The sequence below is a fragment of the Phasianus colchicus genome, chromosome 8 (genome assembly GCF_987193195.1).
Source record: "Phasianus colchicus chromosome 8, bPhaCol1.hap1.1, whole genome shotgun sequence".
In the NCBI taxonomy this organism is placed as follows: domain Eukaryota; kingdom Metazoa; phylum Chordata; class Aves; order Galliformes; family Phasianidae; genus Phasianus; species Phasianus colchicus.
In genome coordinates this window covers 24,665,220-24,677,311 of record NC_143443.1, presented here as the reverse complement: position 1 = coordinate 24,677,311, position 12,092 = coordinate 24,665,220, and the positions used below count along the sequence as shown (strand labels likewise).

Sequence of the window (12,092 nt, the reverse complement as noted above, 5' to 3'; positions counted from 1 at the left end):
TGTTTTTATGCCAGCTACAGGGACAGGTTCCAAAGTAGACATCTAGCCCCCTGCCATTGAATAGGATGAACTAGTTTTAAAATTATGTGAAGCAAAAGGTATACCAAGTTACATTTTTCAAAATATGTCTTACATTTTAAGTTTGTCTAAATATTGCCATTGCCATTTCTTTTCGTTTATGTCAAATACAACAAAGCAAAGTACAAACATTTAAGCAGCCTTGATTAAACAGATGAGCTTTCAAACAAGGCATTGAAACAGGGCAATTGCATTCCAGAATCAAGAACCTTCTACTGAACAGTGTTTGAGAATTTTTGACTGATCTTAGCTGTGATTATATGAAAGGAAAAGGAAATATCTGTACAAGTAAGAACGAATATCATCATTAGTCTTTATATTCAAAATATAAAAAGAAGACTTAGAATACACAGTTTTCTCATTTGGGGAATATTCGAATTTCATACCTGCTCACCTTTAAGCTGTATCCACAAATAACTCTCTGAAGAAGGCATTATATTGCTCTTAAAAATGGCTCATAAGGCTTTCTCTAGAATTGAGAAGGTGTCAGTTTCATCAGTGCTTCTGCTGGCTGAGTTTCATTCTTGAAATCCTCTGGTTTTCCTATAGGTCAAGATTGCAAAAACAGTGGAGACTACAAAAAAGAAAATCGAGTTTTACACAGAACAATATGATAATGCAATAGCTGAAGATAAGGTGAGGCTCCAGATAAGCATAGGCAATAAAACAGTTATTGCTGTGTCTTGGTAATGAGAAGAACATGTTGTATTTTAAGTGTAGTATGAGTTCAGTTTTCTAAGCATACTTTTCCAGAGGAAATCTAGACCATTTCTAAAAGTTTTATATGCATATATTCTCCATCACTACTTAATTTCAGTCATTAATGAAGTAAACTAAGATATGAACGAGTTGCTGCTTTTTAAAAAGTCACATTCTGATGACCAGGAAGCTTTCTGTTTACCTCCTAGAATCTGGAATATGGTTTTAGAAAGAAGTTTGTTGATGTTCCTGCTAATCTTCTTGATGAACTTTTGGAACTTTACAAATGTCGACCAAGGTAAGATCACTCTGATTAAAATAGTTTAAATACTAGTATTTCTCATGTTTCAAGAATAAGATTTGGATTACTGAAATAATTAGCAATCAGTAGATTGCCTTCTTTTTATTAGATGGTTAGCAATATTTGATTTCCTATCATACTAACAATTGTTATTTTGAATACTTACGCTTTCTGGTTTACACTACAAAATATATTTAAAATGCAATCTAAATAATCATCAGTTCTCATAAACATTCTTATTTTGTGTAAGATGTAGTTTTACCTTTTTTTCTTTGTAAGAAAATGAGTATGAAATGTTCATAGTTGTATGTAAGCTTCTTTTAATGTAAGAATGTATGTAACTCTTCTATGTAAGAATAAAAGTAAATACTGTATGTACTGTGTATGTACACTAGGGCTGCAATGACAGAAATATATCTGGATGCTGCAAGCCGTTCTAGAACTTGTTCAGTCTCAGCTGAAGATTATAAAGATGCACTCACCCATTTAATGAAAGCCATGGATGAACTGGATAATCCTGAGCACATGCCTAATGGCTTAGACCCATCTATATGGGAAAGTTTTTGTCTAGCTAGACGAAATAAATTCAAGAGTGAGCAGCTGGTATGTAAATGCTTTATTTTGCCACTATTTCTCAAAGTATATACTAAAATTTCTGTGGAGTTCAAAAATAATGTTAGGCTGGTGGTGAGGTGAATAGGTAGCATAAATAAGCTGCATCTAATTGGGTAGGTTATGTCTGGCCACTTTCTGTTCAGAGTAACAGAAATGTCAACAAAATAAAGCAGCTCTAGTTCTTCTTCAGAGCAAACATTACCATATTAACATGAGAGGATTTGATAGGTATATTTGTGACCTTGGTATGATTTCATTTTCAAATATATTTCTTTTCTCTCTTCATATTAAAAAAAAAAAAAAACCAATTAAGGGATTTCATTTTCATAATCTTTTGGAGTCTTTGTCTTCCATTAGCACACCATATCTGCACCAATGCATAACCACTTTTATAGCATCAGGAGTAATTCTTAATAGATAAAGATCTAGTGGACTATTTGTTTAGCTTAAAAGCATGAAAGTGGAAATCTCTAATCTCTAGAGACAGATACATCTGACGAGACAGAATAAATTATTTTCTGATCAGAATGTAGAACTCTTTGAGCCAGCATAATTATACATACATGTGTCTTCTTCAGATCTTATCTTTTCTCTTCTTGCTTATCCTGACAAACGTATGAAGTGGGAAAATTTTAGAATGTCATATGTCGCTTGTTCAGGTGAAATGGATGCCCCTAATTCTGGCAGAAATGAAGGTCTTTCTCCAAAGAAGAATAGATGACAATGAGAAGATGAGCTCAAAAATAGAAAAAATTTTCCAAGAACTCACTTGGTAATTTTGTTTCTTTTCTATATTCAGCTACATTTTAAATTCCAGCATCACAGTCACATACAGAATTACACAGCTATGTTCTTTTATTTAGAATTCATTTAAAAGAGCTAAGATATTTGAGAGATATGGTGGGACTGCAGCATGTGTGAGCAGGCTTAAGCCAGTCTTACCTTAACATTTTAAATAATGATGTCAGTAAGGATGGCAGCGTGGTCTTCAATGCAAACTCGCTACCCCGAAAGCTGTATTGTACAGTGATTACCAAAAAGCCTTTAAGGCCATAGTTGAGCTAGCTGGTCTAGTTAATTTTTCCTCATGTAGGCCCAGAGAAGCCACAGTGATCACTCCTGTTTGCAGTTTGCTGCTCAGTCTCATGACACCTGATTTCACTGAAATGATTTCCATTTTTTATATATATAGCATTTTTCATATTCGTTATCATTCATGAGCAAACCTCAGGAAAAATTACATTTAAAAAAAAAAAAAAGAGGTGCTGGCTGAAAGGTTTCCTTCATTTTCTTGGCAATCATTATTAAGATTATTGTTCAGGTAGGGCATTTTCTCTCAGAACATCTGCTAGAGTGTGTTAAACTGAATGTAGGTGTGGAAAACTTTATATGGAAATAAGTTGCCAACTCTGAAGTAATTTGAGGAGTGAATAAAAGACAAGGTGTCAAAGAGTAAGCCCCACTTGAGCATAGCATTTATCACTCAAACATTCTGAAAATCATGGGAGGATTTCTATATTCAAGTTGAAATCATTAAGCATTGCTTTTGTTTTCTGCCATTTTAGGCTGCAGGAGGAGAAGATAAAATTTCAACTGAATTTGACTTTCCAGTTTTTGCTGAAACAAGGACAGGTAGAATTGGAAAGTGCTGAGATCCCAGATTACACTGATGCCATTTTCATAAAAAAGAGTGTTATTGAAGAACTGAATTGCAATATCATGGTAATTTATGAGGGAGGAAGCTTAAGTTTCTTAAATAAAATATTGTCTTTCAGAGACTATTTTTTTTTCTGTAATATCTAGTTTCAAAGCAATAAGGTCAATTGTAAACTAAAAGATGGTGAGAATTTTGTAATGTCTTTTATTAATATATATAGATTGCAACATGGACTGCTTTCTTTGTTTGATCAATACAATTCAGATGAATGAAACAGTTTTTAGACGTAGCATCACTTACACACATGCTGTAAATAGAAAATATTAATATTATGGGCACAAGTCCTAAAATTTCCTTAAGGCAAACATATATAGTCATGTTGAACATTAGGTTACAGTAAGATTAAAAAAAAAATACAACTTTTAATATAAGGTTTCAAATATAAGTATCACTTTCACAGTTTTTCATACTCACTAATGTTTTTATTAGGCTTTCTACTATAAGTTTTTTTTTTTACTGCTCCTGCACAAATAACTCAGTAATAACTACAGAATACCTTAAGTGTGTATTTTGCAGAGGTGAAATGCCTGGATGTTCTTATAAAATATAAGAAGATGGGGTGTGATGTTATTTGTAATTTTTGAGGTTTCCTTCTGTGATCCAAGGCTGTGACATGGGACACAAAAGGGAATAAAATTCCACAAAAGATCGCCATCTAGAGCATCTGGAATTAGTGTATACTATGGCGTATTTTCCTTACTTAATCTAGTAACTTTGGAACCTTGCCCTTGTTGCAAATAATTATTTCATAACCCGTTAAATGTGTTAACTAAGAATAATCTCTATTTTCAGGATCAAGTAGAAAAAAAAATTGCTAGCATGGTGGAATGCAAAGAATTCTCTAAGGGGATATTTCAGCTGGAATGGGAGCACAAGAAAATGAGAATGCAAATAGAAGATCTGAATCAGAAGGCTCAGGATATTGCAACATTACCTATTACAAAAGATCGCCAGCTAGTGAGTTATATTCTCTAAGTTATGTTTTGACCACAGTGAATTTTGTTGCACAAAGCTTTTATCTATTAATTTGGTGGGTTGATACTCTAAAAGGATGAATGTTGTATCTACAGAAACCTGTATACTATTTTTGGCATGCTCAGTGCTTAGACTACTTTATAAATAAAAGTATAGCTTGGTGTTTTGCTGCTTAAAAAAATATATATATATATATATATAGTCTTTGTTTGCATTAAATCATACTAGCTTTTTAACAGCTGTATGGTATAGTATTCCTGCAGCATCAAAGACTATCTTTAAAATGTCCATTTATGATGACTGGTAAGGTTTTTTACTGTAGAAAAAAGTACATTGAGGTTCTTGTTGTTGTTGTTTGTTTTTAAATTTCACAAACAGGCTTGACAAGCTGCTTTATTTGTTTTTAATTCTCAGTTCCTAAACATGCTGGACTATGATAGCCACATTGCCCACCGCATCGCAGTGATGGAGAAGACTCTAGGTGTCATGGATAAGGTAAATCTCTGAAGTGAACCAACTCCTTTCAGAGACATATCCTAACTGTTCTGCTTTAGGAAAAGTGTTTTTAAGGAATGATGGTAACTGATGTAGCCATACTAACTCTTCAGCTAGCTCAAGGACTGTTGGTGCGTAGCCACAACAGTACACAGAGATGAATATATGAGGGCTGATGAATACATGAAAACAATGCTTCCTATGTCATTGTGTTGGTCCATGATGTCAGAGGTGGAATGGCTGTAGAGGCTGAACCTTCCTACCAATAATCTGTTATGTGTTGTTGCCATGGGACAGATGGCAGCAGAGGGGCAATCTGACAGATTGGCATCTGACAGGGAAGTGTGTATAAGCAAAGGTATGTTGTTGAATTCTTTCACATGGGGAAAAATGGCACCCACTGACATTCATCGATGCTTGCTGAACATTGATGGAGTCCAAGTAGTGGATGTGAGCACAGTGAGGTGGTGGGTATTTGGTGTGTTCAGCAGTGGCAGTAGCAACAGTGGATCACCTCTGCTGGTGCAGATTTTTATGAGCATGGCATGCAGGCTCTTGTTCATCACTGGTGAAAACTCACACCTAATGGAGGTGAATTTGTTGAAGAAGTGTGTTTGGTAGCTGAGAATTTGCCCTATCAAATAGTGCTGTTATGCTCTCTGCATCTGAATTTCCATTGCTTTTGGAGCAACCAGTGTGCTATAGCTACGTGTTTATTTATCTGTCTTTCAATAGTTTCAACTTGTCCTGAGCCATCTCAGCAGCACTATAGCCAGTAGCCAGCTAGACAACCCTGAAGTCTTTGGAAGCAGTTGGACATAAATCTACTTTGTTCCTAGAATTAAATGTCATCCTACTTGAAAGTCTGAATGCAGACCTTTTTATCACTTCTTACAAATCACTATCTATAAAAGTCACTAATCTATTTCTAGTGGTCTCGTTTCAAATCTTCACTGCTTAATATGTCTCTCTAGCAGCAGGTTTGTTCATAGTATCACTGCCTTTCTATATTCAAAATAACACAGCCATAATAACCCGATCTGCTTACTTCCTCACCTATTTTAACACTTAAATTATGGTTATCCTTGTTTTTAAGGGATTCCACTGGATTTTCTGCAGCTTACTGTAAATGACATCAGCTGCCACTTTCTTTAAGTTCCTCTTCAATCTTCAGTATTGACTTTATCACTTTGCAGCCCTTCAGACAGCTTCAGCAGAGCAGCCCTACCTTCTGCAGCATCTGGCAGCCAAAGAGAACTTTCAATGCACTGGTTTCATTGACTTCCTTTTCCTGCTTTGCCTGTTCTGTATTTAACCTTTCTTCTTGACCTGTGCATTTTTCTTCCTTGTCTGCTACTTCTATTTGAACACCATAAAGCATACTGAAATACAGTGTGTGAAAGTAGAGCTAGAATGTGCTACTGGTCAGATCCAAATACATGGAAATAAATTGAGCTAATATGCAGTATTGGAGACTATAGGCTTTCATCAAAAGTTTGAACAGCTTTCATATGATCTCATGTATTTGTTTTATTCATTTGAAAATGCACAGCTGCACAAGAAGAATATGAAGAAACATCAGAAGAGAATTAAAGAGTTGGAGAAGTGCATCAGTTTAAAAGAGCAAGCAAACTATGAGCTGAGCCTTGAGCTGAAGGAAATGCTTGTGTCTGTTTCAGAAAGGAGGCATATCTCTCAGGCAGCTGGTGAGTTACAGTAATGCACTTTAAGTCACAAGCAAAGAACATTCAGAAAGCATCTCCAACATTAGACAGTCTTGTTCTCCGTCAGCATCCTAAAGGGCACGGAATGTTCATTTACTATTTCACATACATAATTAGCAGTACCTTTTCTACCACGACAATTTTAACATTGTTTACATAAGAACATTCCTACAGATTGGTACTCTTGTAACCAAAGTTGATATCTCTTATTAGGAAAGCTATATAGTTATTTCCCCTAGTCAAATGGTTAGTTTCACAGCATTGAGTATTTGTTAAAAAATAAAGGAAGTGCACCCAGTGCCCTTTAAACTTTTTTTGCTTTATTCACTACTATGAAGACCCTTAAATCCAACTGTAAGCTTTTTGAAAAACGTGTATTTATTTTATATAAAAATTGGAATGAACCTGGAGCAAGTCCAATACATTTGTAGATTATGCATCCACTTTATGTAGAGGCTGATGCGTATATTGTTTTATGCAGACATGCAGCTTATTTCTGAAAGGACCACAAAGCAGCGTTACCAGGAGATTTTGAAGCAGAAACATCTACGAGGTCTCATAGAGGAGCAGAAAAAACACCTTGAAATTCTTCAAGCAGAAGCTGAAAGATTAAGATCAAAAACATTCCCTATTCTTTAGAAGTCCCAATCCTGGTAGATGTACAAGAATATGAATTTGGAAATCTACCTTCTCTCTCTGAACTTGTCTTTCAGCAACTATTTTCTTCTGTTAACATTTTCTGTTCTTCTATTTCTCATCAAATAACATAACTTCGAAAGATACATGTTTGTTTCATAGATTTTATACCTCATCTAACTTACATTGTTTTCTTTTGTGATGCACTTCTGCTGTTTTGATTATATAAACCATATAGCTTATTACAGAAAATAAATGAAAGATTAACTTGTAGAATGATAGGAATATACCTGTTCTATTTCCTTAGTATGCAGCTGCAGGATACTGTGAAGTACTGCAAGAAAGCCGTAAATCTGCATCTGTCAATTGGCCCTTTTCCATGCTTCATGTCAGTTTTTCTCTGTCTTTCATTAATTCCCATAAAATCTAAAGTTATTCCTCTGTGAGAGTATTAATAGTTTTGATATCTTGATTCAGCAAAATCCTATACCTGTAATGAGAAGTACTTCTGTTTTGACTGCATTACAAACACTTTTGCTTAATCACCTCAGAGGTTTTTAAAGGATTCTAATTACATCTCCATTCTTCCTGCAAGCTTTTTTGCTTCTTGCTGAAATGTCCTTAGAAGTAACAGAATTCCAAACTTGCTAAATAAAGGTCTTAGAAAAAAGAACTGCCCCCAAAAGGAAGTCCCATCATCTTGTTTCAGTAAGTTAAAGAGGCAGAAGAAATAATGTATTAATAATAAATGTTGTTCTTCATTAATTCCCAGTGGGCAATGCCACTCAGTATTCCTGAAAGTAAACTGTGGCTACAAACTTCAATTTAATAAGCCCTAACAACATTAAAATAGACTATTTCGTCTGTGATTTTCTTTCCACTTCCCTTGGGCTATGTACAAAATTACTTCCTTATTAATGAGTAATTGCCACATATAAAGAAAATAGTTAAACTACAGCAAATAAGGAACATGGTTGTAGTTAAAAATATTTACAGCAGGAAGCATGGTAGATCAAGTGCAGATCTATATACTGGTACAGTGGATAAAAGGAGGAAAACAAAAGCAGCCAAGTCACCACAATACATACACAGAAATGAGAAAATAAGCAATTTCAAGTTGAAATAATAAGAGTAAAACATTTTGAAAAGACAGTGTTTATTGGATAAGGAATGAAATGCTGAAGTTTTCTTTAGTGTTACTGCAGAAAGGTAAATTATGCTGTAATTGAAGAACCTTGGAGAGAGAATGCTTCAGCTCTTAAATGAGCCAATACAGTAGACAGATGGCAGTTACAGTTTTCTTTTTTTTTTTCCTATTACCAAAAGCTGTCAGAGTTCCTCTAAAAACAACTGTCTGGACAAGGATCAGTGCCATTATGAGATATTTCCCTTAGATGTTCTAAATAGCTTTAATTATTGCTAGTTGTAGTTACAGAATATTAAGTTATCTTTACCTGACTTGCAAAATGCTGTTATTAACTGGCAGCAGGAACAAATTTGGAAGATGAGGATGTATCTATGAACAAAGAACTGAACCCTTGTCCCCATCTAAACATCAACAGAAGTGACAATTGATTTGAACTTGCATTCTGTCTTAAAACCACGAAGACTAACAGGCACAAGGCAGACAGTTGTTTGATTAAAGTATTACTTGATTTCATTTTATTTTAAATAATTCACTGACCCAGCTCTCTAGCCAGTTTTCCAAAACAGTCCAACTAAGTTCAGCTTTTACTATAAAGTAATGGTTTTACAGCCTACCATATCTAAGTATGCAGTTTCACAACTCTCATGAGAAACTCTTACCAAAACAAAGTCCATTGTCTGATCAACACTTCTTAGTTTATCAGTTCATTCAGTCTTTTTTGCTTATGCATGTAATTGAAAGCTTTGCACCAGTAGATTATGTGTCTACAAAATCTTCTTCTGTTCTGCTGTAGTGCAGTAAGTGGTCTTCCAATCCAAAAGTATCTATCAGCTGACTGAGACTCACTTTCTTGCCATCTGCAGAAAAGGCTGACTGCAGCTCATACAGCATCAGCTGGGTACTGCTTCTCCATTTCACTATCAAAGCCTGCAGTTCAGACAGGTTGTTCTGGAATTGAGATTAAGAAAAAAAAAAAAAAACAGCAACATTTCTGCAAATGAAAAATGATTGTAGTACCCTGCAGATCTATTTTTATTAAATGCCTTAAACTGAGCTAAAATGCAAACACTACACAATTAAACGTGGCTTAAATCACTAAGTGACAACACCACTCAATTTCACTTCAAAGAGTGATTTAGAAGGGCTTTCTAGAGGTCGTCCTTACCTTAGATCGGTACATCTTGACCAGTTTGAGCCTTCGAAGCAGCTCTTCCTTCTCTTTCACTTGTTTCATCAGCCTTACTTTTTCTTCTAGGGATTGCTGCTGACTAAGATCAACCCTTACCACATTCTCTGCTGATTCACAGAAATTGTTTTCCTGTAATGGACTTTTGAAATAAGTATTTACAGTGCAGTTTCTTTCCAGGCATTCAGAACCATCTTGTGATGTGGAACAATCCATGTCTATCCTTGGCAGACACCCATTATCAACATCTGCACAGTCTTTTTCTTCAGTATCTACCTTGAGCCGCTTTGCCACTGTAAAATTGGCATTAAAGGAACGTCTTGTTTTCCTTAATCGTTCCCTTAGAGTTGCACTCATTGGCTGAAGAAAATGAAGAACAAGAAAAAAACACTTTGATCAAATTTCAAAGAACTTTTTTATCCATACAGAATTTGTCATTAGTAAAGACAACTGTAAGACAAACTTCCAAATTGTCACTGTCTTTTGCAAACTTAAAAGTTAACTTTTTCCTTTCAGGTGTGTTTGCACACCTGAACAATTTACTAAATTTACTAAAAATATATATCCGTATTACCTTGTTTATTTATATACGTGTGTGTATAATCCTTAAATAAACCTTCATTAATGCACTTAGTCTTTGTGTAAAGACACGTGGCATATTTCAACTTGGCTATTTCCAGCTAATTCCACTTCTCCTCTTGTTTAACAGAGATAAGGATTTTATTTTTTTCTTAACATTGCATCCTACCACACACACTTCCTCTATTAGCACTAGTATAAAACATCTATATACTACTTAAGAGTATCTGAAATTACATATATAATTTTGACTTGTTCATGCCTTTAAGTCCTTCAAAAACAAACATCTAAAAACAAGTTAACAAATGTATTTATAATTTCTAACGTTTTTATCCATGGAAAAATCCTAAAGCACAGGAAAGGATTAGTTAAGGGACATTTGCAACCTAGCCTAATCCAGCATAGCTCCAGTTTATGATACACACTATGGCAAGTTTGAGTGCATCACTGTAGTGTGTGGGAAGATAAACACCAAAGCAGAGTGTACTATTTTCAAATGCAAGTAGAAGTCGCAGGAGGTCACTTTATGTACATAGAAACCAAGAAAACTAGGACTTGTAAGTTTTTGTACCTGTTTTCCTGAACTAGTCCTCTGTGGGGCTGCTGTCCCAGAATCCTTTGGTGTATGGCACAAAGACGTCAGTTTATCAGGCACTGCTTCCTCCATCTCAAGGCAGGTAGCAGTTCCTGTTGAAAAACAATGAATTGGGTGCTGCTGTTCTCACCTGAGAAGTGAGTGGCTGCAGAAATGAGTAAAAAGCTCTAGTAAGAAATACTAGGGTTTATTTTCTAATGGTTACAAACTGTTACAGGGGAGCAAGAGAACTTATGAACCACTTGGACTTAGTATACCTGTAAATCAAAGGTCAGATCCTACAACATCAAACTCATCAAAAAGCCTTACTCCAAAGAAACTGTATTTTCTTAAACCTCAGCAACCCCTGCTGCGTGTCTGACTCGAAGGCACAACCTTTACAAAGCCAGGTTGTTAAGAACCAGTCCGTTCATGAAGGGCACCCTGAGCAGTGATAAAGGATTGCTGGGAGCCACAAGATTTTTGTTGTCCATTTTTTGTTGTATGATCAACCTTTCCCATTAAGAATAATTAACAGGGTACTCAGATGCATGAAATAATCCACTGCCTCGTTGGATCCTTCTGGGGATGCTGCCACACAGCTGGAAATTTAGACGAGTCCACGTTCCCCGTATGCTCAGAACAGCACAATGGCAAGGGCACACCTCTCAGCACGAGCCGGCTGCACGCTGATTTGGCAGCGTGACTTCGCATAGCACTCGTGAGCCACCACCTAACGACCGAGCTGCAGCTGCAGCCTCAGCTTACCTAAAAACTGTAACTAGGAACCTCAGAACGGAATCCCATTTTAAAACCCCCCAAGCAATCGCGCTCCTCAGAACTGCGTGCCTGCCCTCCCGCTTACAGCCCCCGGCGGAACCGCGCTCGGCAGCTCCCCCCCAGAGGCCTTCCACCCTCTAGAGAAGCACGAGGAAGGCCGGGGCTCAGCAGCTCGAAAAGAGCAACCCGCAGGAACCACCCATCGCCGCGCCCCGCGCCAAACAAAACAACGCACGCAACTCCTCACCCGCCCGAGCGCCCCGCCGGCTGCGCTTCAATTTCCCGCTTCCGGCCAGTGGGCGGGGCGCGAGGGGCTGTGCGCCTGCGAGCTGGGAAGGCGGAGTGAGGCTGCGTGCGTGCGGGAGGGCGCGTTAAGGTTGTGTTTGAGATCCGGCGGGCGGATGCAGGCGAGGCTGGGTGTTGTCGTCGTCGAGGTGCTCGGCGGGGCTGGACTTGTGGAATACCCAGTGCAGGATATCTGTGTAGATCCTGCACGCGCTTACTGCTGCCAGCTGGGCTACCTTGCTGTGTCTGCTAGGCCAGCATCGACACGCTGCCTTCTGGCCGAGGCCTCGCTCGAGGCTGG

The 12,092-nt window shown here is 37.1% G+C and overlaps 2 protein-coding genes across 9 annotated transcripts in view; one reads left to right on the top strand and one right to left on the bottom strand.

Annotated features, from left to right (window-relative positions):
* The window catches only part of CFAP43 (cilia and flagella associated protein 43), a 47,560-nt gene extending 38,634 nt beyond the window's left edge, over nt 1-8,926 (top strand). For 3 of the 5 annotated variants that reach the window (XM_090145454.1, XM_090145455.1, XM_090145452.1), the window contains 8 exons: nt 628-714; nt 987-1,075; nt 1,474-1,681; nt 2,353-2,465; nt 3,259-3,415; nt 4,203-4,367; nt 4,800-4,880; nt 5,178-6,007. In XM_090145454.1, the coding sequence (XP_090001580.1) occupies nt 628-714; nt 987-1,075; nt 1,474-1,681; nt 2,353-2,465; nt 3,259-3,415; nt 4,203-4,367; nt 4,800-4,880; nt 5,178-5,501 (1,224 nt within the window). In that variant the 3' untranslated portion in view covers nt 5,502-6,007. Of the gene's footprint in view, nt 1-627; nt 715-986; nt 1,076-1,473; nt 1,682-2,352; nt 2,466-3,258; nt 3,416-4,202; nt 4,368-4,799; nt 4,881-5,177; nt 6,008-6,432; nt 6,587-7,085 lie in introns of those variants that run through there. The other 2 variants (XM_031597512.2, XM_090145453.1) reach the window with 2 other exon arrangements.
* On the bottom strand, nt 8,537-11,830 carry SFR1 (SWI5 dependent homologous recombination repair protein 1). 4 transcript variants are annotated; one of them, XM_031597527.2, is made up of 4 exons: nt 11,754-11,830; nt 10,724-10,839; nt 9,553-9,933; nt 8,537-9,335 (listed from the first exon to the last, which is right to left on the bottom strand). In XM_031597527.2, the coding sequence occupies exons 2-4, from the start codon at nt 10,817-10,819 to the stop codon at nt 9,144-9,146; spliced, it is 669 nt and encodes a 222-aa protein (XP_031453387.2). In that variant the 5' UTR covers nt 10,820-10,839; nt 11,754-11,830; the 3' UTR covers nt 8,537-9,143. The 4 variants fall into 4 exon arrangements, with proteins under 4 accessions (XP_031453387.2, XP_090001607.1, XP_090001606.1 ...); XM_090145481.1 differs by having other exon boundaries at nt 11,747-11,773; XM_090145480.1 differs by lacking the exon at nt 11,754-11,830 and adding an exon at nt 11,495-11,738.
* Between the last annotated feature and the right edge of the window lie 262 nt (nt 11,831-12,092).